The sequence below is a fragment of the Acomys minous genome (genome assembly GCF_964271855.1).
Source record: "Acomys minous genome assembly, chromosome: 4".
In the NCBI taxonomy this organism is placed as follows: domain Eukaryota; kingdom Metazoa; phylum Chordata; class Mammalia; order Rodentia; family Muridae; genus Acomys; species Acomys minous.
Window position 1 is genome coordinate 117,548,399 of NC_140486.1, and position 24,361 is coordinate 117,572,759.

At 48.9% G+C, this 24,361-nt stretch overlaps 2 protein-coding genes across 4 annotated transcripts in view; one reads left to right on the forward strand and one right to left on the reverse strand.

The window, feature by feature from the left end:
- The window catches only part of FARP2 (FERM, ARH/RhoGEF and pleckstrin domain protein 2), a 100,693-nt gene extending 94,012 nt beyond the window's left edge, over positions 1-6,681 (forward strand). For 2 of the 3 annotated variants that reach the window (XM_084778619.1, XM_084778620.1), the window contains exons 22-28: positions 2,687-2,769; positions 3,101-3,205; positions 3,406-3,524; positions 3,796-3,953; positions 4,855-4,962; positions 5,232-5,383; positions 5,991-6,681. In XM_084778619.1, coding sequence (XP_084634745.1) covers positions 2,687-2,769; positions 3,101-3,205; positions 3,406-3,524; positions 3,796-3,953; positions 4,855-4,962; positions 5,232-5,383; positions 5,991-6,117 — 852 coding nt within the window. In that variant the 3' untranslated portion in view covers positions 6,118-6,681. The remainder of the gene's footprint in view (positions 1-2,686; positions 2,770-3,100; positions 3,206-3,405; positions 3,525-3,795; positions 3,954-4,854; positions 4,963-5,231; positions 5,384-5,990) is intronic. The other variant, XM_084778621.1, reaches the window with a different exon arrangement.
- A 117-nt stretch (positions 6,682-6,798) lies between these two features.
- On the reverse strand, positions 6,799-19,980 carry STK25 (serine/threonine kinase 25). The gene is made up of 12 exons (XM_084778632.1): positions 19,778-19,980; positions 19,524-19,609; positions 13,952-14,182; positions 12,475-12,531; positions 11,658-11,766; positions 10,772-10,929; positions 10,499-10,684; positions 10,179-10,324; positions 9,733-9,847; positions 9,231-9,302; positions 8,107-8,243; positions 6,799-7,412 (listed from the first exon to the last, which is right to left on the reverse strand). The coding sequence occupies exons 2-12, from the start codon at positions 19,551-19,553 to the stop codon at positions 7,373-7,375; spliced, it is 1,281 nt and encodes a 426-aa protein (XP_084634758.1). The 5' UTR covers positions 19,554-19,609; positions 19,778-19,980; the 3' UTR covers positions 6,799-7,372.
- Positions 19,981-24,361: the final 4,381 nt, after the last annotated feature.

Here is a 24,361-nt window from a genome sequence, read left to right on the forward strand (position 1 = left end):
TGCAATATACATTCCCATGGTCCAGGACATCTCAGGACAGTGGTCCTCGCCTCTCCCTTTGTGCTGCCCATTATGGTGTCCTTTACTGCTGCAGCAGCATGCTGGGGTCTTCCTGACCCTGTGACCCCACTCTGCTGAGCTTAGCAGGCGCCACCTCTGGAATCCAACCCCGCTGTTTGATGGTTTACTTCTTTTTTCTTGGTTTTTCAAGACAGGGTTTCTCTGTGTAGCCTTGGCCTCCCGAGTGCTGGGATACAGGTGTGCCTCGCAGTGGTCCCACTGTGCAAACGTGTTGCTTTGAGAGCCTTGGCTCACTACTGTCCAGCAGGACTACTAGTCAGCTGCTCACAATGAGTTCTAAGTGTGTATGTCTATGGGGGTATGCATGAATGTGGAGGCCCAGGGTTAACATCAGGTATCTTTTGGGTAGCTTTCCACCTTATTTTTTGAGACAGTCTCTTACTGAACCTAGAACTCACCAGTCTAGCTAGTGACGAGCCAGTGGGCTCCGGGGAGTTGCCTGTCTCTGTCTCCAGTGCTGGGATTACAGGTGTTCATCGTCACATCCAGCTTTTTACATGGAAGCTGAAGATCTGCACAGCCCCAGGTCACAAATGCTTTTATTAAGTGGTAAATACCTTTTTTACTTTCTCTACATTCAGTGGAACTTAAAACTCCATCCTGTAGAGGAGTCTTAATTTGGAATGGCCTGACATATGGAAGGTGGCGCTAAGCATTTGTTGAAGGAATGATTTAGACGTACTGCTGTGGTTGGCTCTTCCCACCTTTTCCTAAGGGCTTTATTTAGCCCTGTTAGGCTAAACATAAGATTGTATTAGCCTTTATTTTAACTTTGGTGTTTTGACAGGGCTTTCTATGTAGCCCCAGTTTTCCTGGAACTCTGTAGACCAGGCTGGCCTCAAATTCACAGAGATCCACCTGCCTCTGCCTCTGTCTCTCCAAGTGCTAGGATTACAGGCATGCACCACCACGCTTGGCTTTAAGGTTTATTTTTATTTGTGTGCTTCATGTGTTGGTATGTGCATATATGTACTAGTGTCCTTGAATGCTACAAGAGGATATTGGGTACCTTGGACCCAGAGTTACAGACAATTGTGAGCTGTCCAAGTATGTGCTAGAAACAAAACTTTGGTCCTGTAAAGGAACAGCTGAGCCATCTCATCAGCCCCCTATGCTCTCATTTTTCAATTGTCTAGAATTTACTAGATGTAACCAGTTAAGGATGTAGCATTTTCCTTTCACATAGTCACTTTCCCCATCATTTGTTGAATCTTTCATGTTACGTGACAACCTTCAATTTCCACTGTCCTTATAGCAGCATCTTCCACTCTACCACAGTCATTCACACTGGAGATAGTGACTACATCCTACCTCATCCTTCCCCCACCCCCTTTTTAAATTCTTTTTTGCAGGGCCAGCAAGATAGCTCTGCAGATAAGTACGTAACAGTGCAAGCTTGACAACTCAATTTGGGTCTCCTGGAATCCATGTAAACGTTCAAGGCAATAACTTCCACACTTCATATACATAATGATAACACAATTTTTAAAATGCACTTAAGAGCCGGCCATGGTGGTGCACGCCTTTAATCCCAGCACTCAGGAGGCAGAGGCAGGCAGATTGCTTTGAGTTCAAGGCCAGCCTGGTCTACAAAGTGAGTCTAGGACAGCCAAGGCTACACAGAGAAACCCTGTCTCGAAAAACAAACAAGTTTAAAATGCATTTAAGTATTCAAAGTAAACTCTGGAGTCATTTAGACAAATTCCATTCCAAAGCACAATCGGCATTTCAACTGAAATGACACGAATTCTTAACTTGGGGGAAGACTAGCAGGCCACATTCTGACAAATGTCTGGCAGGATGTCACATCTTTTCTGGCGAGAAAGGAACTTGGTGGCTTTTGTCCTGTGGGCTTGGTATGGGCAACTGTCCATTCTTTGGGTCATCTGTACCTGGCAGTCTTAGGGCTACATATTCACAGAAAAAGAAAGCAAGTAGCTCCTGACTTGAGAGGAGCCTGATCATGTTAGAGCGGTTTCCTTCTGTCACAGGCTGTCAGAACTATTCGAAATGTTGGCTTTCAGCAGAGTTGTTCCCAGTATGTAAAGAAATGATCACTTTTGCTGACTTCAGATAATTCTGTTATTAAGCTTTCTAGTATGAACCCATCCTCGCATCTTTAAATCCACCTTGCTTGGTGCTAGGACACATCTGTATTTGGTTTTAGGCTTGATTTGGTGATGTTTTATCTTGGAATTGTTTCATCAAATCATCAATCTGATTTGGCTGAGATCAGAATGCAATGGCTTTCCTTTGCATTTGATAAGAATTTTGGTGCCAGGTGATAGATGACCTTTTTAACTCCTAGTACTGAAATGCTCAACATCTTCTTTGCTTGATTTTCAGCTAATAGTGCTGGACCCGCCGGTGAGTATTTCAGTGTCTCTAGACAAGACCTCAGTCACTTGGTGGCAGCTGCCATGATGTAGGGCTACAAGTGTGCCTCCTGTATTACCCTCGTAGTTATATAAACTGACTTGAATTGTATAAGCCTTCCAAGCCAGTTGCACCTAGCATTATTGCAGTCACTTTGTTATTGTCTCAGGTTTGGGCTAAACTAGCATTCTCCTAGCCCATAGGATGTCACCTCCTCTCTCACCTACAGGTAGAAGAAAGTGAAAATGAATGGTCTGTTCCGCATTGCTTCACCATCTATGCAGCTCAGAAAACAATTGTGGTAGCAGCCAGGTAAGGGCTATGATTCAGTCAGAGCATGGTCTGCCGCAGGGGTGAGGACTTCAGTACCAAGCTCTGGAGCCTCATGGGACTCAGGTTATGCAGGTTATAGGGGTATCGTTCCCCTAGTAGGCAGGGAAGGAGTGTTGACATTTGTGTTTTTCAAGAGACCAACCAGGGTGCTTCTGAGAAGATGCCTATACTCTAGTTCCTGGCAGTTGGTTTCTGAAGGTCACCAGCACTCTAGGCCTCAACCAAGGGCAAATATTTATGATCACGAGGAAAGCCAACTTGGGGGGAGGGGTCACAGCCCAAGAGCAACTTGAGGCTTTATCCTTTCCAGATCAGCAAGTTCTTCAGGAAAATGTCTGACCTGGTCCTCCTCCACCAGGAAATGCCACCTTAATCATGAACCAAATCCAACCTTGTGTTTCTGCACCAGGTTTTGGTAATAAGCTCACTAGATCCAGCACTGAGGCCTGCCCTACTTCCCCAGCTCATCCCAGGAACAGGCTGGCATGTTTCTGGAAATCCTCAGGACCCAGGGGATAGGGAAGGTGGTCAAACCAGACCTATCACAAAGGGCAGGACTCCAGATCGGGAAGATCTTCCCTGAGGCAGCAACTAACTTGACTTTCTCGTTTACAGCACTCGGCTAGAAAAGGAAAAGTGGATGCAGGACCTGAATGCCGCAATCCAGGCAGCCAAGAGTACTGGTGACACATCCCCAGTGCTGCTGGGAGGTCCCTTGTATACATGTACCCCCAGTGAGTTTTGACTCAAGACACCCAAGGAAATTTCCTCTGTAGCTCCGAAAGCTTTTTAAAAATTGCTTTACTGACCCTGGCCATCCTGCCAGGTCCCATGAGCTTCCTCCTACACAGGAGAGCTGGTGGCTATGTCCACATGGGAGAGTTCTTGGGTTATCCTAGCACCATGATTTTGTCTGGCTGCTGACTTGGGTACCAAGGGCCTATTTCCCAGATCCTGAAGAAGCCTCATGGGCGGGTGGTGCCAGATGCTGCTCACTCTCCCTAGGATCTTCTGATGAGATCTCTCTGGAGGAATCGGAAGATATTCGAGGAACCCGGGGCTCTCTGGAGGGGAACAGCCAGCACCGGGCCAACACCACAATGCACGTGTGCTGGTACCGGAACACAAGTGTGTCCAGAGCAGATCACAGTGCAGCTGTTGAGGTATGGCTGTCATGAGCATACACGTGAGCTCTCCCTCCCCTCAAGTTTCACCCGCTGGTGTGCTGGCTAGTGTGGACAGCTCTCTCCTGCCCCTTCCCCTATGGGCAGAAACTAGTTTAGGTCTCACTTATCCAAGCTCTTTGAAAAGGGACTTCACAGCAAATGTCATCTGGTGTCTTGTAAGGACAGTCAAGGCAGAGACAGCAGCTCATCTATGCTGGGATTAAAGGCCCATTTGCTGCCAGAGGACAGTACTCTCCCTGGTCTGTTCACACCCCATTCTAGGCTCATGCTTACCCCTACTCTACTGGGCTAGGCTCCTGATTCTGGGGTGAGGGTGTCAGAACATAGCAAGTCCCTAGTGGGGCCTGAATACATACATATAAAGTAGATAGAGAACTGTTGGGAAACTAGGCAGGACATATTACACACAGGCCCTGCAGACAGGAGAGGTCAGTGGGCTGGCTGAGGATACCTTCCAGACTCAATTCAATGTATTATCACTATCCACATCTTGCTCTCTTACAGCAAGTAAATGGTATCTTTTGTCAGAAAATTTCACTATACATTATGAAAAGTATCCTACTTGAGTACTCGTTTGGGACATTGGTTCCCAGACAAACATCCAGCTGTCAGGTCTTAATTATGCCCAATCATGTTGATTTTACATATATATGTCTGTGTGTATGTATGTATGTATATGTATGTGTATATACACACACACACACACACACACACACACACACACACACACACACATGTATATTTGAGTTCGAGGCCAGCCTGGTCTACAAAGCCAGTCCAGGGCAGCCAAGATAACACAGAGAAACCCTGTCTTGAAGAAGAGCCAGTCCCAGGATTAAGGTGAAGGCAAAGTGCTTTTGCCCTTTTCTACTTACAGAACCAGCTTTCAGGATATCTACTGAGAAAGTTCAAGAACAGCAATGGCTGGCAGAAGCTCTGGGTGGTTTTTACCAACTTCTGCTTGTTCTTCTATAAAACTCACCAGGTATGTTGGGCTTAAGGAGTCTAGGCACAGAGTACAAAACACGTACATATCTGCTTATCTCCTTCTCCAGTGTGATGCTGATTCCACCGTCACGGCACCTTCTCTATGAAAATGGAATTAGTACAGACAGGGTCCTCAGTACAAACTACCATTTCTTGGGAGAGCCAGTGGTTATCAAGTGAACGGCTTGGGAGGGACACAGATTAATGGGCCCCTCTCCAGTGTGCACCCCAGCCCCCAGTAACCCTGTTCCTTGTGCTGACTTGCAGGATGACTACCCCCTGGCCAGCCTCCCACTACTGGGTTACAGTGTGAGCCTTCCCAAGGAGGCTGACAGTATCCACAAAGACTACGTTTTCAAGCTCCAATTCAAATCTCACATCTACTTCTTCCGGGCTGAGAGCAAGTACACATTTGAAAGGTGATTCTGCCATGCTTCTTTTGTTTGTTGCTATTCATAGAGCAAGAGGCAAATTTCCCAGATCCTAAAAACCAAGGGTCAAGGGTCAAGAAATGCTTCCATGGTTTTGTTTTCAGTGTCTGTTGTTTGTATGTGAGCAACCAGTGTACATATACATATGCACATACATACTGTGACCAAAGGACAACTTCAGAAGCCATCCTTCCCTGCTCCCACCCCCAGCATACACTAAACTTTTTACTGTGGGGAAGGCACATGTGCCACTAATGTGTGGAGGTCAGAGGACAACTTTGTAGTTGGTTTCTGCCGTGTAGCTTTTTGTAGGTGAGGCACAGCACTGAGCCAATCCACCTTGTTTTTTAAAGACAGGCGTCTCACTTGGAGCTTACTGATTAGGTGAGCTGGCCCACTGAGCAGTGAATCCATTTCCACCTCCTCAGTGATGAAATTACAAGTGCATACATATCACGCCTGGCTTTTTACTTAGGGGATAGGGCTGAAACTCAGTTCCTCATGCTTGTACAGCAAGAACTTTACTGACTAGCTATATTTTTAATCATTCTTAGGAAGGCTGAGTGTGTGCCCACTGGTTTGACCCTTTCTACAGGTGGATGGAAGTCATTGAAAGGGCCAGCAGCTCATCAGGAAGACCCTCAAGTTTCGCTCAGGACTGCTCACATCTTCAGGACTGGAGGCAGAGGTCAGAAGAAAGGAATGTCCTTCACCCTGCATAGACAAGAACCTCTGGCAGAGGCTTGCATGGAGTGTAGGCACCATCCCTGGAGCTGAACAGCCAGAGCCATCTTCCCACCAGGTGGCAGGTGGCGTTGATCCTAGAACGGGCTTCTCAAAACCTCTAGGAGGGGTCTGCCCTTCCCCCAACCTCCAGGAACAGTGAAGATGCTTGATGGCTGGGGTACATGTCTGAGATCCATGAAAAGGAAATGGGGGTGTCATGAGTATGGCCCTGCTAAAGACTGGCCCCAGACACAAGATGAGTCATTTCAACTTCTACCTGTAGCACCAATAGCCTCAGACAAGCATTATATACTCAGGCTTGTGTGATGCACTTATGTTGCTCTAAGTAAGGGTTAGCTTCTAGATCATAGCAAAACAAGAGTATAGCAAAAGCGACTCTGGCTCCTATCCCACATACCCTCTAGACCAGTGAAAACCAAAGACCACCCACCCAAGGCCTAGGAGGGTAGGCCTCTCATTAGTTCCCAGATTTTTTTATCAACTGACTCCTGTTCACCCATGTGACTTAAAATAAAAGGCCATCTCCTCACTCACCAGCATCCCCCCTCTGCCTTACTTTGTTCTCCAGAAGGCCACCAGAAACTGCCAGGTTATATGACAACATTTAGAAGGGACACTGCTCAAAGGCTACAGAAACTCCATCTGGCCTGGCTCTATACATCAGAACATCTCCAATCCAGGTCTTTATTGAAATGGTAGGGCTTTCACTGCTCTATGAAAACTAACACTGTCAGAATACTTAGCAAGTTCAGATTTTCTTAAAAAAAAAAAAAGCCCAAAATATTCTGGACGATTCGAGTACTCATGAGAACACACAGTACCTGAACTGACACCACAAGGCAAATTATGACCATCTTGGACCCCTGTGAGCCCTGAAGACAATGTCCCTGGTGTAGGGGAAGAGCCAGAGCTGACCAGTAGTTGCTTCGCTCCTTGGTCTAGCAGCTGCAGGGGCCCAGGAGTCTAAAAGGTCACACCAAATTGCTGCCCAGTCATCCAAGGTCTCTGGGCTGCCTATCATAGCTTCAGTCAACCCAGGAGGTGAGCACAGTCGAGGAGTGGCTGCTGTGCAGGGCAGAAGGAAGGTAACCTGGCTTGTGAAGCCTACAGGCTGGCCAGTCTTTGCAGTTGCAGCACAGCACAAGAGGGCTTCCAAGTCAGTGTTTTCGAGCTCAAAACAAAAAGCATTCTTCTCCCTCTCTCTGAAGAGCAGTGCATTCAGATGGTTGCTCAGCGGGTAGATGTCAGGTGGTTCCTGCTGTGTGAGAACCTGTAAGTGAAAGGTACCATTACCACTCCTGGGCTTTGCTTCCTGGACATGCACTTTAGCAACACCTCACAGCATTAGTTAGCAGCAGCATCTCACAGGATGGAAGATGTCTTCAGTGTTTCAGGATCAGCGCCAACTAGACCAAACTCTGCTGCTCCTAAGAATCACCACGTTGGGTCTCTCAGTGTGCAAGAGGATAAGGGAGGAGGAACTGGTACATCTGCCTGTAACAAGCCTGGGAACTTGAGCCTATGGGGCTACAAGGAAAGCTCAGTATTTGTCCTGCCTGTCCCTTCACAGGCATGAGTTAGCTCAGAGCTCCCCATCAGAAGCAGACAAGCCGACGGCTTACAAACCATCTATGCTGTTCCTGGGATACAGAACCTCTAGGAAGCCACCAAGTAGAAAGGTCAGGAGTCAGCTACACACAATACTCTTGTCACTGAGCCATTTTGTCACTGGAACTCTGTCCAGACACTGCCTGAAACTGAGTCCAACCTTCATGCATAGCTCAAAGCCACAAGAGGCCCACTTGCCTCTCCCTCTCTAACTACAGAGGCAAAAATGACAAAGAGCATGCTAACCCTGACAAAAGAGGACCGAACCAGCTGCTCCCAAGAACAAGCCCCAGGCTTCATTTTGTGTTCAGTTCCCCCATGAAGGTATCTTTGCCAGGTTGGGGCACCGTGCTCACCTCTGCACACGCTCCACGAGATGCACCATCAGCTTGTCTGAGATGCCAGGACAGGATTCCTCAGCCAGGCTGAAGGCATTCTCTAGCTCCTCCAGGGCACCCACGCTCCCACCGCTCTGCTTGTGCTTCTCTTTGAGCTGCAGAAGAGATCATGTACCTAACTGGCATCTTACCTTAGACCCACACAAAGCAAGAAGGTAGCCCTCATAGGCAATGCTCCCTGCCCTGTTGATGGGGGCTCTTGTGGCCCTCCCACGTCAAGGATCCTCCCACCCCTGACCTGGGTTCTTAAGTCAGAGCCGTATTGTTTCTTACAGACTGAAGGTCAGCAAAGAACAAGTGGATCCAGTCTGATTTAGAAATTAGCACAGTAACTCTTGAGTATACAAGGACTTTGACAGACATCCCAGATCAGACTACAAAGTTCCAGTAACCATTCCTGGGAGTTCAGCTCCTGAATGTACTCTTACCTAAGGAGTCATCTTCTCAGCCCTGAGCAACACTGCGTGCTACCTACAGCACAGCCCTAAGTGGCTGCTCCTACTGTGGCTAAAGTTACTACCAAATCTTACTCTACTCTGCTATTCCCATTCACGTATATCCTGTCCTCCCTCCCTGGTCTCCAGTGGCTGGTGTCATCCACTGAGTGACAACCTACTACTGCCTGAGCTTCAAAACCATATGTGAGCATTCATTTCTGGCTCTACTCTTATTTCTGATGATGGCTTTGACATAAGGCATAAGGTCATGTGGCCACCAAGGAATCACCTCCCTGGCCTAGGACAGACCGAACAACAATTCTTTGTCTTCCTTCACAGAAGAATCATGTGGTGGTTGGACATAACCAACCAACCAACACAGTAGTACTGTAATGCCAAAGGACCTTAGCAGGGAGTACAACAGGGTGGCTCTTCCCAGTGGTTTATGGTATGGTCCTTCTACTCAGGAAGCTGGACCCACAAGCCTGTGCATAACCAGTTGCAGTAGACCCAGAAATCAAATGCATAAAGCCCAGGCTCAGGGCCCACTAGAACATCATACCACATCTCTACAGGAAACACCTCTAAAGAACAGCACACACTGTCCCCCATGACCCTGTGGCATGCTGCCAATCCTACTCTCACCTCTCCAAAGACAGGCCGGACTAGTGTGGACAAGCACTGGGACCTTGGCTGTCTCTTGATAGGCTCAGCAGGCTGCAAGAGGGAAAGCAAGACACTGGGTACATGGAGATAAGAGAGGTTCCATCTCCTCTTCTCAATCTTTGGCTTGAGCAGGCTAAAAGCACATACCAGGAGTCAACTCCCAAACTACAAGGTAGTCCAAGCCATCAGTTCACATCAGATCTGCACCAAAGCACCAGCAGACCCAGGCTTCAGCATGACTCCTAGATAGCACAATGCCACTCTGCACTTAGAAGCTACCTGCTCTACCCTGTCCTTCCCAACTCTACCCTGTCCTTCCCAAGCTCTTTGCCCAGACCCCAGATAACTGTTTAATATAGCCCTAGGTCAAGGGCACTTTGGAGCTGACCTCCTCAAAGCCCAGTCTACATCTGCTGCCCCATGAAGTTGAGGCAGGGCTGGTACATACGGGGCAGTGCTATGGCCCAGGGCATGAACAGACCTTCTGTGAGCTGTGCAGAGCAGTCCCCTTGTGCAGCTTGCTATGTGGACTTGGCCGGATGGTTGGGGGAAACGTCCAGATGGGACCCTGCTCCCCATCCTCAGCCTCGCCATCACTAAAGAAGATAAAGAATCAGAAGAGCTGGTGGAGATAGGGCTGGTAATAACCATGGTACCAAGATACATCTTATTTCTTTGAGGCAGCCTCTTGGCCTAGGCCCTAGACAGTGGGCAGAACTGTGTCCAGGCTGCAGCATTTCGGTGACAGCCAAAAGGTCCTCTCCTTCAGCCTGAAGGTTCCATGCCCAATATCAGCCCCCATCTAGCAACTAGCTCTAAGCCCTGCCTCTGGAGAGAAGAAACCTACTCCAGCCCCCCACCCCCACCCCCACCAGCACCAAAGCACCCAGGGAACTCTTGAGGGGGAAAAAAAAAAAAAGGCCCTACATGTCAGATTCCTCAGAACTGGACTCCTCGCCATGCCCCTCAGACTTCCAGCGCTTGTAACGGTCAATGAGTTCAGTGAGAAAAGAGGTCTTCTTGGTGTAGCGTGTGATGAATTTGTGCTTCAGGAGCTCCTTGGCAGTGGGTCTCTGCCAGGGAGACAGATACAGTCAGAGCTGAGTTCACCCTCACAACAGACACAAGGAAGAACAGGCAGGGATGTGAAGACTGGGCCCTGTCCCACCCAAGTTAACATCTTCCCTTCATACACTTCCCCAAGACCCTCATCTGCCTGGGGTGGCACAAGTGGGAATAGGCCTTACGAATCGTGGGTCCTTATTGAGGCAGGCCTCTACAAACTCCTTGAATGGTTTGCTGTGGTGGCCCTCCAACGTGGGTGGGTTGTTCTTGGGAATCAGGAACAGGACACGCATAGGGTGGAGGTCAGAGTTTGGTGGCTCCCCCTTGGCCAGCTCAATGGCTGTGATGCCCAGGGACCAGATGTCAGCCTAGACGGGGTATATCATACAGGACAGTTGCTACATGCAACATTTGAGCTGGTAGCAATGTATTCCTACCTCCCATCCAGAACTCACCTTGAAGTCATAGGCCGACTGCTTGATAACCTCAGGTGCCATCCAGAAAGGAGTACCCACAAATGTGTTCCTCTTGATTTGTGTGTCTGTGAGCTGCCCAGCCACTCCGAAGTCTGCCAGCTTCACATCACCCTGCTCTGAGAGCAGCACGTTGGCAGCTGCTCAATACAGGACAGGTGGGCATCATCCTTGGCTCCACAGCGCCCCCGATGTAACCCTGCATGCAACTCCCTGACCAGTGATGAGGTGGTATCCCCTGCCCCCTGGGGACAGCAGCAGAAATATCTTGGGACCTCAGTTTTCCTTGCCAGTGGCCACTGCTGGCAGAAGCAGGCAAGCTGGGGGACCTACAAGAGCATTCCTGGCCTTGCTCCAGGGCCTGCCATGTTTGTGTTTTCTAACAAGCCCCCAAAACAGTGACCCTAACTGACATGGCCAGTCAAGAAGTCCATCACTGCCTACAGCACCCCTCACTGTGGCATAAGGCTTAACTGTCTTCACCAAGTCATTCATGGTGGGCTGGCTCACACAATGGTATCACATAGATCCCCACCTGCGCCGAGTCAAGGCTCCTGCCATATACTAGTACACAGCCGGCTTCCTTCTAATATGTGAAGACCAAGGTGGCATGAGAGAGACTAGGAAGGTTTCGCTAGACCAGAGAAGTAGCTCAGTAGCACAATGTTTGCTTAATGTGCACAATCCACCCACAGTGTGGCCACTTAAAAAAAGGTGAAAAGCAAGACAGACACCTCCTCCCCCAGTTTCCAGGTGGCAGAAGAGCTCCCCAAATCCCATGCCTTAAGGTACCACAATCTACTGGCTCCACAAGCCCATCTCTTTCTAGGTCAAGGGCAGAACTGCAGCCATGCCCACCCCGCAGGACCTTTGATGTCTCGATGGATCTTGCGCTCTGAGTGCAGATAATCCAAGCCCTTCAGGATCTCCCGCAAGATGGTGGCAATATAGGTCTCCTCCAGTGGACCAGGTTTCAGCTGAAGGAAGACACCAGGGAAGAACCTCAATGCAGCCGCCACACCCACACCACCACAGCACCTGAGCTCCACCACCCACCGACACCTGAGTCCTTGCAGAAGTTTGAGGCCTTTGTGTTCCTTAGTTCCTATTGGTTCAGCTGTCAAGAATAAAGGGGGAAGTAAGGCGACATGGGGTGACAGAGGCTGTTTTCAGAAAACCTAAGAGCTACTTTAAACTTTTCTGTGACTGTAAAGATAAGAACAGATTCTTGCCGGGTGGTGGTGGCATACGTCTTTAATCCCAGCACTCAGGAGACAGAGGCAGGTGGATCGCTGAAAGTTCAAGGCCAGCCTGGTCAACAAAGTAAGTCCAGGACAGCCAAGGCTACACAGAGAAAACCTGTCTCAGGGGAAAAAAAACAACAACAACAAAAGCCCAGGTTCTTAACCATTGCCCTCTTACTTGTCTAGGGCTTTAACTGTGCCTATGTCCCTAGCCCAGCAGAGGCTCAGATCTCTTTGAGCATAAAGAAGGGCAAGATACACAGTGACTTGTTTTGGGAATTGACAACTCCTGATTAACATAAAGCACTATGACCATGGCCAGGTAGCCTGAGAAAGCCCAGCAACCTAAAAGTTTGCAGGGCAGTGGGTCCTGGGATACTGAAAGCCAACCCACCCCGCCACCCCCACAGCAAGCTGCTCATTACTAAAGCCTGAACTTACCAGGTCCAGTGCAGAGCCACCACCCAGGTACTCCATGATAATCCATAGCTTGGTGCTCTGGGAGCAGAGAAACCTGTCAGTGCCTGGGCAGCAAATGAAGGGGGAATACCCAAGTGTGGCGTCCACAGGCTACTCCCCTCTAACTCCACTGAAAGTAGTGAGCTAGGGGCTCGGGCTACACAGCAACTATCCCAGGCTAATCCCTGCCAGGAACCCCAAATAGGAATGTACTCTAGCCAGTTACGGCAGTGAACACCTATCATCCCAACACTTGGGACGGTCAGAACTTCAAAGACAGATTGGGCTACATGAGACCTTGTGAGGCTAGAGAGATGGCCTAGAGGTTAAGACCACAGTCTACTCTTCCAAAGGTCCTGAGTTCAATTCCCAGGAACCACATGGGTGGCTCACAACCACCTGTAATATCTGGTGCCTTCTTGTGGTGGGCAGAATACTGTATAAGTAAAAAATCTTAAAAAAAGAAAGAAAGAGACCTTGTGCTTATAAAAGGGGGAAGAAGGGCTAGAGAGAGGGCTTGAAGGTTAAGAGCACTTGCTGCTCTTTCAGAAGACCCAAGGGCAACTCTCAACACCAAATCAGGTAGCTCACAAAGGCCTGTAACTCCAGTACCAGGAGGATCCAGCACCCTCTCTGGCCTCCTCAGGTACACACACATACACTCATGTGCACATACCCTTACCCAACACATACTGGTAAAAAAAAGTTAATTAAAAAAAATTTTTTTTTAAAAAAGGAGGTCTAAGCCAGGCATTTTGATGCATGCTTTTAATCCCAGCACTAGGGAGAAAGGAGCATGTGGATATGAGTTTAAGACCAATCTAGTTCACAAAGTGAACCACACAGTAAGACCCTGTCTCAACAAAAACTCACCAAAAAGAAAACAAAAAAGGAGGGCTAGAACGGTTGACATACTTTTTTTTTTTTTTGACACACAATTTTATCTCAGCACTTGGAGACAGGGGCAGGCAGATCACTTGTGAGTTCAAGGCCAGCCTGGTCTACATAAGCCCTGTCTAGGGGGAAGAGCAGGAAAAAAGGCCTCACTGACCACCCAGCTACCATACCTCTGGTACAGGCACCTGGCAGACAGACCAAGTGACCAGAGCAGTAGTTCAGTCTATTACAATAGTCCAAGTGCCCTACAGGCAGTCCTGAAAAGTATTTACTGCTTGCAGGGACCCCTTAGACTGTGCCTAGAAGTACCCACACATAGAGAGCTAGGTCATATAACCACTTGAGAGCCAACTGACCCTTGTAGATTGGCAATTCTCAAGAAAGTAGGCTTTTTGTGAAGCTGAGCTATCAGGGAGGACCCCTCTGTCGTTCCAGAGGGATTCCCATGTGAACTCCTTCGGTGATCTCGCCTATCCTTGAGCACGTATTAATCCCTCTAGAAACAGAAGAAAGCCTGACACAGAACCTTCAAAATACCACCCCCCCTCCCCCTTGTAGGCACCTTCAGGTAGGAGCCGAAGTAGCGGGTGATGTAAGGACTATCACACTGGCTAAGCACAGTGATCTCCTGTTGGATGTCCTCAATCTCATCCTCAGCCTCTTCCAGGTCAATGATCTTGATGGCCACCACCTCCTTGGTGTGGTTGTCGATGCCCTTGTACACCTCCCCAAACGAGCCCTTGCCAATTCGGTCAAGCTTGGTGAAGAGTTCCTCTGGGTCCACACGAGAATGCTATAATAGAAGCCAATACGGACAGAAGGTTGGGACAGCATGGGCAACACTCACTGGAGAAAATACTAGACAGGAAGAGGCTGCCCTGATGACTGAGGGCAAGGCTCACTGCAAAGAGCTGAAGGGACACACCTTGATTCTTTTCTGGCTTCTTTATCCTTTGTTCAGAAAACCTAAACATAGCTTTCCACTCTCCAAGTGACCCTACAGTCAATGAATTTGATAGTGAATCCGGATGGAGACTCTGAGCCTTAAGTAATAGTGCATCTCAAGGTGCCCTCAGCAGTTGTCTAATAAGGAGCCAAGCCAAGACCTAACAGGAATAACAGAAGTATGTGTATGTAAGAGGGTATTTGAAAACTCATTTTACTATAAGTCTAAAACCATTCTTTAAAAAACCCAAACGATTAAAAATAATGTGAGCTGGAAAGATGGCTTGGTGGTTAAGAGCACATACTGTTCTTGCAGAGGACAAGGGTTCAATTTTCAAAATTGCCTGTTAACTTCAGCTCCAGGGAATCCTGTACTCACATGGGCATACCCCACATAGACACATACATAATTCTAAAACAAATAAAAGTAAAATTTTGCCTGGTACGGTGGTGAACACCTGTAGTGCCACCTTTAGAGGCAGAGATAGGTAGATTTTTGAGTTTGAAGCTAGCCTGTTTCTATAAAGTGAGTTCTAAGACAGCTAGGGCTAAACAGAGAAACCCTGTCTTGAAAAATTAAAAAAATAAAATTAAGCCAGGCATAGTGACACACACCTGTAATCCCAGCACTTGGGAGTCAGAGGCAGGCAATCTCTGAGTTCAAGGCCAGCCTGGTATACAAAGCAAGTCCAGGACAGCCAGGGCTCTTATACAGAGAAACCCTGTCTTGAAAAACCAAAAGAAAAAGAAAAAAAAAAAAGAGGAAAATTAAAAGTTTAGCACAAGCTAACTTAAGTTTTCCACACTCCTAAAAGCTACACCCTTCCAGGTGTGGTGACACACCCCTTTAATCCCAGCACTTCGGAGACAGAAAAAGGCTGATCATTGTGAGTTCAAGGCTAGCCTGGTCTACAAGAGTCTAGGACAGCCAAGGCTACACAGAGAAACCCTGTCTCGAGGGGGAAAAAAAGCTACACTCATTTAAGTATAGCTCCACTCCCAAATCAGTCTCTAGCCAACTACACCCTCATACCAGCACTGGGTTGAGCACTTGCTCAGATGCTTCATCTAGATACTCAACACACAAAGCTTCACTACATGGCTCTCAGCTTACACAAATAAGACCTAATCACTGCTGAGCCAAGCACTTTGAAGGACTGTGGTTTAAAGAGCAGTACACTACAAGAGTCAGGATGGCAGAAGTACGTCCTCTGTCCAAACCACTCTAGTTTTGAACCACAGCCGCCTCTGGAAACTGAGATACCCCTGGGCTGCACTGAAAAGGAAAAAGTAGAGAGCTTCTCCCAGGGCCACCACTAAGTGTTCCTATCCCTCCCTGCCTGTGCTACCTGGTACTCTTGAAAAGGACATATTTATTCTCCATTCCACTGACCAAGCTAGCACAAGACCTGGGGATAGGAATGCTGAGTCTCATCCAGTTTTTCAGCCCTGTTAGGTTTCATCTCCATTAGGTAATGCTCCCCCCAAAAAGCATGTCCTCCAACAGGATTTTGGTGCCAATTAGAAGGAACCAAACAGAGCTGGTGAGATAGTTCATTTAGTAAAGACACTTGCCACCAAGCCCAACAACCTGAGTTTGATTCCCTAGCCCCACATTGTGGAAGAAGAGAACTCACTCCCAGAAAGTTGTCCTGGGACCAACACATACAGACCATGGTGCACACGGGGTGGGGTGGGGTGGGGATGTAGTTTTTAAAGAATAGCGCTAGGAAAATAACCCAGTGGCAGAGCACTTGCCTAGCATGCCCAAGGCCTGGAGTTTAATCCCCAGCATGGGGAAAGACAAGACATGAAAAGGGAAAACCCACATTTAGTTACAGCTGTGTAAGTTCTGATGCTGAAATCCCTTTGTGCTTAGAGACTAGCTTGTCCTAGCTGTTTACCATGTTCCTATGGAACCTGTCCTCCAAGAATGAACATGGCTGCCTGCTTCCCTGAGGCCTAATGCCTCAGCCCCTTCTCCCAGAGCAGAGCAACTGGTCTTGGAGACCTGATTAAACCCAATAGAAGATTTTCCAGAGACATTTCAATCTGAAATTGCCAACTAACTACATTCCTAAGGTTCTGAACCATGAAAGAAGTAATGGAATGACACAGAATGATATTTCCCAGACTCTTTACAGGCCAAGAACTCTGCAGAGCAAGACGAGGTGGAGCAGCAGAGAGTGAAGATTGGGGAAGAGCTCCAGGAACAAGGGCAGTGTCTTAACACAGAAGTCATCTGATCTTTCCAAGCAAAGCTGCCTTCATGAAGCCATACTTCATGAAGTATGTGCCACTGACCTCCACTGCAGGGCCCAGGGCGGGCATTCTAGCAGACCAGCTGTGGTATTCATATAGACCCTACTTTGGCCAGGGGGCTAGAAAGATGGCTCAGTGGTTAACAGTACTTGCTAGTCTTGCAGAAGACTCGGACTTGCTTCCCAACACCCACATGATCTCAAGTACTGCCCATATGTGGCACACATACATACATACAAGTACTCACATACATACACACACATACAAGTAAATGAATCTTATTTTTTTTTATAAAAGGAAGGAAGGAACCGGGCGTGGTGGCACACCTTTAATCCCAGCACTTAGGAGGCAGAGGCAGGCAGATCGCTGTGAGTTTGAGGCCAGACTAGTCTACAAAGTGAGTCCAAGACAGCCAAGGCTACACAAAGAAACCCTGTGCCGAAAAACCTAATAAAAAGAAGGAAGAGAAAGGAAAAGACAAAGAAGATCAAGACCAGAAAGATAGCTCAGTGGGTAAAAGTACTTGTCACCAACAAACGATCTGCATTTGATCCCCTGACCCACATGGTAGGTGAGAACCAACTCTCAGAAGTAGTCTCCTAACAGCTACACTGTTGTATGTATACCTCAGTCTCCTGCCACTTCATGTCTTGGCAGTGACCACTCCTGCTCAAAGCCAGCCCTGAAAGCCAGTGCAGAATAAGGTCCACATTGCAGACCTTTTTGGCACTGCCTGTTTCTACTCCAACAAGCCCCAGAACACTTTCTCACATCCTCCCACCACTTAGCCCCCACTGCCTCCTCAGCTGCTACAGCTCCACCATGTGTGGTTTTGAGACACCTGGAGAGCCATCTCACAGAAATCTCCAGGAGATCTAGCTGGTGCCTTGACGTTATACAGTCTTATTACTGATGCAGTCCAGTGCCTGCTAAAGCAGCCTAAGAAAGCCTGGAAGAGTGGAGCCAGGGGCTAACTACATAGTCCAGGACCAGTATCATTCCAATGCTCAGGGGCCCCTTTTCCTACCCCTCAGGCTCAGACAGCATGTCCTTCCACACTGCTCAGCCATATTGAGAATCCTTAACTGCCCTCCTCTGGGGGGACCTCAAGTCAGAACTGGTCTACCACAGCAGCCCAAGAATGGTACCTCAGGTCAGGCGTTCACCACTGCCTCAGAAAAGGAGAAAATAGCAGACCCCAAAGCCAGAGTTCTAGGCTTTCTACAATGAAGGTAGGAACCCCAGGCTTCAAGGTCCATGCTTTTTGGATGCCTACAACTGTAGACCAGGCAGCCTTTGCAAACTGCATGATAGGAACCTTCCTGGCATGGTTCTGACTGTGCCTATATCTTCCCAGCAGCCGAGTCCCAGGCCCTGCTGGTCAAAGACAGCTTGGCAGCATCCTGATTTGGGTGGTTCAGATCTCTCTTCTGGACAGGATGCGCTATGAACCATCACTCAAGCCGTTTAACTGGCTCTGTAGGGTTGAGACCCATCCTCTCCATTCCATCCTAGGGCTGTTATACCTACAGCCTCTTGCCTATCTGCCAGCGTGCCTGCTGTGTGTCACCTCTCCAAAACAAAAGGAGCTGCCCAGTACACATCCTCAGCTTCCACCACACAGTCACACAGTGCTTGCCCATAACCATCTGGTCCTTCAGATATGGGCAGGAATTGGCCAGGTGAAGGGTAATCTAAGGCAGAAGCACAGGCTATGGAGGGAAGTACAAGCCTTATCACACAAAAGAGGCAGGTTCATAGAACACCACGGCAGCCATCTTGAGAGAAAACAGCCCTACTGAGGTTTCGTGTCACTTTCAGAAGCAAAGTATGTCTAGGCTGTATATAGGGCCCTAAAAAGACAAAAGGGTGCTTTCTCCCGTTGAGAAAGGTCCCCTAGCCATCAGCCCTCTCCTCCTTCAATTTGTCATCCTGGGACCTACAGGAGCTAAGCCTAAGCCTTTTAAAAATAAGCTAGAGGCAGATTTGTCTCTCAGTGTGTTATATAATTAGAGGCAAAATGTCAAAAACTTATTTTAAAACGTGTTAGCTTAATTCAGCTTCAGTTTGCAAGCCCAAGATCCCATCTGTGACAGCTGGGCCAAAAGCCCTACCCAGCAGCTGTGAGGAGACTTCCAGGCTGGTATGGTTTCCTCCAAGGAGCCCTGCCTTCAGTTCCTGCCCACAAGCGGCAGGACGGACGCGCTTCCTGTCTGCACACCCCGGGAAAGGGGGCTGTACTGTCCTTAAGAGCAGACTCCCTCACTGTGCCAAGCCTGAGCCTAACCAAACGGAGCCCTTAAAAAAGCAAACCCAAAGTCGGGCATGGTGGAGCACACCTTTAACCCCAGCACTACGGGGGAGGGGGGGAGGAGGCAGAGGCAGGCGGATCACTGTGAGTTCGAGGCCAGCCTGGTCAACAAAGCCAGTTCAGGACAGCCAAGATTACAAGAGAAACCCTGTCTCAAAACCGAACAAAACAAAAAACAAAAAAAGCAAAGGCCACAGCTAAAGGGCTGTCACATCTGTTTTGAAAGAAGGGGGGGGGGTGCAAAGAGAAAATCACCGAGTCCTCTAACCCTACACAGCCCTCATCTTTCTCGCCTGTGTGGTTCCCTGTTAGGATGACATCCCGTTAGCCGAAGAAGGAAAAGTCATATTCTGGGAAGGAGCTCCAAGCTTGGGTCAGGCAGGTCCTACTCAGGGCGGCCCTGCACCTGTCCGCCACCCAGCTCCTGGCAGAGCCCCTCCCTCACACAGCAGCGGTCCCCCGTGGGTCTCGTCTTCCGGGGGTGCTGGCTCGGCCGCTTTAGGCCCTCCGAAGACGCGCCCCAAGGTATATGGCCTCCGCCCCTCTCCCGCCTCCTGTGGAGAAATCCCCGCCAACACGAACCCCAGACTCGGGGCACACCGACGCCCACACTCACCTGGTGCGCGAAGCCCCTGAGGTGAGCCATGTCCCCGCTGACGTGACCTGTCCTTCGCAGCCGCTCCGCCCGCTCGCCTCAAGCACCTGCGAGAAACCGCAGGCCGCTTGGTCAAACAGCAACCCGGGGACCGGCTCCGTGGCGTCCCTCCACCCGCGACCTCCGGTCCCGCGCCCAAGGCCCCCCGACCCGCCCTCAGGGCGTGCCTGGCCTCCCCAACATTCAGGGGAGGGAGGCCCGCTGGCAGCGCCCACCTCCGGGAGGCTCCATCCCAGACTCCCGGCCCGCTTCGCAATCCGCACGGTAGCTCACACCGCAGTTCGGTCGCCCGGAACGCCCAGGCCTCCCAGCCCGTGAGGTGGAGGCAGCGGCTACGAGCGGGTGTCGTGGCGAGCGCGAGGCTCTGTGGGACTAGGAGTCCCGCAGCCCGCCCGGTACCCCGGGCCCGTGAACTTGAGACTACAAGTCCCAGCAAGCTGTGTAGTAAGTTACGGAGTTACATGGTGCCCTGCGGCCCTGAGGGCGTCAGACTACAAGTCCCAGCAGGCCATGGGAGCTGGGCCGTGGAGAGGCACAAGTGCGCCACTGACTGGATTGGTACCTAGAATTCGCTCCGTGGGGCCACCCCTCCTTTCAGGCCGCGCGGTGTGACTGGTGCAGCGCGTGCGTGTGCGCAGTCGCCTTGAGATCTTCCAGGCCTTTTCCTTTATTCCTCCCATCACTTTCCCCAAACCTGTTTGCCAAGGCTCTGGCACATTTTGTGCACGTCAAGTCCAAACCCACATTACCCTCCCATCCTCTCCAGCTTTAACCTCAGTGTGACCTTGTCCGCAGTTAGCAACACACATACTCTTAAGACTAGTTGCTCAGCACGGCCGATTCCTTAGGCAACTGCCTCAGTTTCCCTATCTGTAAAGGGCCCTAGGACATGACTTGGTGCTAGGGAGACTTGTGTGGTCCTAGCAGGGTTTCCCAAGGCTGAAAGATGCCCTCCATCCTATGACGTCATGTGGGATCTGTCAGGAGTGACCAGTCAGCAGTCTCCTAGTGAGCCAAAGGAGGGAGATTTACCTCCAAACTGTCCATTTTCACTCAACGCCTATGATAGCTCAGTGCAAACCACCACAGCGTACCCTCTCTCCCACATAGGAAGGCTTTTGTTTCTGCGCCCTGGTGGATTTTCTTCCTGGGCACCATCCTGGAGCTTTCTCTAGCATTGCATCCAAAACAGCACCATGCATCTGACTCCCTTTCATCCCCAAACTTTCCCACACGTGGATTAAGTTTTGTTTGTTGTGTTTTTCCCCCAGAAGAAAGTAGATATGTAGCAAACAGGCCAGCATTGGGTCCTGCAGCACCATGGTCCCCCAGACATAAATAATGAGGGAAAAGATTTCTATTGCCCCTGAAAAAGACCATCTGTAGGGTGGTCTAAATGGGATGTCTCCATCAAATCCCTCCCCTCAAACCTCATAGAAGGATCCAGAAAAGGAGGCAAAAGGAATGTGGGAGCCAGAGGGCATGGAGGACACCAGAGAATGAATCCCTAAACCAACTGAACAAAGCCCCTATAAACTCACACAAGCTGAAGCAGCAAGCACAGGAGCTACACAGATCTGCACCAGGTCCTCTGCATATATATATATTGTAGCTTTCACTTTAGTATTTTTATGAGACTCCTGAGTATGTGAACATGGGGGTCTCTGACTCTTGAGTCTTCTCTTGGGGTTTTGGGGTTTTCTTTTCTTTTCTTTTTTTGTTTTTTTGTTTTTTGTTTTGTTTTGTTTTGTTTTGTTTTTTTGGTTTTTGGTTTTTTGTGTAGCCTTAGCTGTCCTTGAGTCACTTTGTAGACCAGGCTGGCCTCGAACTCACAATGATCCACCTGCCTCTGCCTCCCGAGTGCTGGGATTAAAGGCGTGCTCTCTTGGGGTTTTCCTTGTCCAACTTCAATGTGATGGGTTTTGTTTTAACTTATTATATTTGATTTTGTTTGTAAAAATCTATTTTCAATAAAAGGAAAGAAAAAGAAAAAAAGAGCACTTGTTACTTGTTGCAAAGGACCATGTTTGATTCCCAGCATCCTCATGGAAGCTCACCACCTTCTCAGGCACAGGCACAGGCATGCATGCAGCAAAACACTCGTGTGTGTGTGTGTGTGTGTGTGTGTGTGTGTGTGTGTGTATAATAAAAAATAAATCTAAAAGTAATTTTTAAAATTCAGCCCCTAGTCTCTTTTAAAACCAAAAGACTCTCAACTGTGGGCTCCTATAAAATAAAATTTAAGTTAATGTTTTCTTATTTCAAGAGGGGAGAGCCAGGGCACAGTCACAAGCAGATGAAATCAACTCTAACAACGCAATCCAATTATGTCCAATATCTAGGATTCACTCATGATCCTCCTGACTCTTCCAAGGGGCCTGGTCACTTCTCTGGCTCCACCCTCTGCAGCACACATAGCTCGTCTTGCTGGCTCCACTCCACAGCTACTGTTCTTCTTTGTGATCATGCCATGGTACTGGCACCTCCAAAATGCTGGGGTCCTCTGCTACAACTAGGCCGCATTCTCACGAATGGCCTCTGCTGCTCTTCATGACCTTTTTTGTGCCTTCAAAACTAGTACCACACATGACCAAGTTCAGCTACCAGCACACGTTACAACCTTGACCACCTCTGAACACAGCTTGCATGTGCGAACTCTGAGGATACACTTCCCAAAAGTGTTTTTTTGTTTGTTTTTATTTATTTATTGTTTTTTGAGACAGGGTTTCTCTGTGTAGCCTTGGCTGTCCTGGACTCCCTTTGTAGACCAGGCTGGGCTTGAACTCACAGCGATCTGCCTGCCTCTGCCTCCTGAGTGCCAGCATTAAAGGTATACACCACCACCGCCTGGCCCACAATTCCTTCCTAAAACGTCAAGGTCCTAACCACGCATTGGCACCTCATTTACAGTTCGGGTACCACCAAATAATCTGTAATCACGTGAAGACTCCATACTCTATGTCTACCCCAAGACTCCACTCAGCCCAGTATCCCGGAAGTCAGACAGACCTTTTGGTTGCTTGCCTCCAATACAGAGCCTTGGCTTAGAAAAGTTTTTGCCCTTGATACATCTTACACGGGTTTATATTTTTGATACATTGTAAATAAAGACAGCTAGCTTTTCCAGGTTGGAAGGTAGGGGAGAGGGGAAAAGAACGCTACCCAGAAACCACTGTGCTCAGAGAAACCCAGGTAACCTCATGGGGAAGCTGCCAAGAGAGGACAATACACAGCCATCCCAGAGCTGTTCAGCCACCCCACGCCTGGTAGTGAGGCCTGCACAGAGCCCTTCAGCCACCTCATGCCTGGTAGTGAGGCCTGCACAGAGCCCTTCAGCCACCCCATGCCTGGTAGTGAGGCCTGCACAGGGCCCTTCAGCCACCTCATGCCTGGTAGTGAGGCCTGCACAGAGCCCTTCAGCCACCTCATGCCTGGTAGTGAGGCCTGCACAGAGCCCTTCAGCCACCCCATGCCTGGTAGTGAGGCCTGCACAGGGCCCTTCAGCCACCCCACGCCTGGTAGTGAGGCCTGCACAGTTTTAAAGTTGGGCTGTGAATGTGCCTCAGTTAATAGACTTGAGGTCCTGGAGTCAATCTCTACCACCTCATAAACCAAGCATGGTGGTACACGCCTGTGGTCCTTGCACTTAAAAAAAAGGAATTCAAAGCCGGGTGTGGTGGCGCACACCTTTAATCCCAGCACTTGGGAGGCAGAGGTAGGTGGATCTCTGTGAGTTCGAGGACAGGCTGGTGTACAAAATGAGTCCAGGACAGCCAACGATACACAGAGAAACCCTATCTCAAGAAAAAAAAAAAAGGAATTCAAAGTCATCTTCGCCTTTGTAGTAGCTCAAAGGATGTTCAAGGCTACCTTGTCTCATAAAAGACTAATAAAAGGTAGTAAAGAAGAAAGGCAAGGGCTGGAGAGATGGCTCAGAGGTTAAGAGCACTGACTGCTCTTCCAAAGTTCCTGAGTCCAATTCCCAGCAACCACACGGTGGCTCACAACCATTTATAATGAGATCTGGTGCCCTCTTTTGGCCTGCAGGCAGAATACTGTATACATAATAAATAAATAAAATTTTTTTTTAAAGAAAGAAAGGAAAAAAGAGCCAGGCACGATGGCACATACCTCTATTCCCAGCACTCAGGGAGGCAGAGGCAGGAGCATCTCTGTGAGTTTGAGGCCAGCCTGGGCTACAAAGCAAGTCCAAGATAGCCAAGGCTACACAGAGAAACTCTGTCTCAAAAAAAACTAAAAAAGAAAAAGAGACAAGAAAAAAGAAAAACAGCCAGGCATAATAGCATATGCCTTAGGAGGCAGAGGCAGGCAGATCTCTGAGTTCTAGTCTATCCAGGGCTACACAGTGAGACTCTCTCTCTCAAACTAAGACAACGGGGTTGGACAGGTAGCTTAACAGTTAAAAGCATCTACTGCTCTTGCAAAGGACCTGGCCTTGGCTTCCAGCACCAAGTTAGTTTCTGTTAAAAGAAACTAACACAAATGTAACTCTAGCTCCAAGCCCCAACAGCCATCTTCTGGACTCTACAGATTCTTCATCATGCATGTGCAAATAACACACACGCGCACACGGGGGTCAGGGGGCTCAGGCACAGAAGAATTAAAAATGAAAACAAGCCAAGCATGGTGGTGCATGCTTTTAATCCCAGCACTCAAGGAGGAAAAGACAGGTGGATCTCTGTGAATTTATGGTCAGCCTGGTCCACAAAGTGAGTCCAGGAAAGCCAAGGCTACACAGAGAAACCCTGTCTCAAAAAACTAAAAATAACCCCAGCACT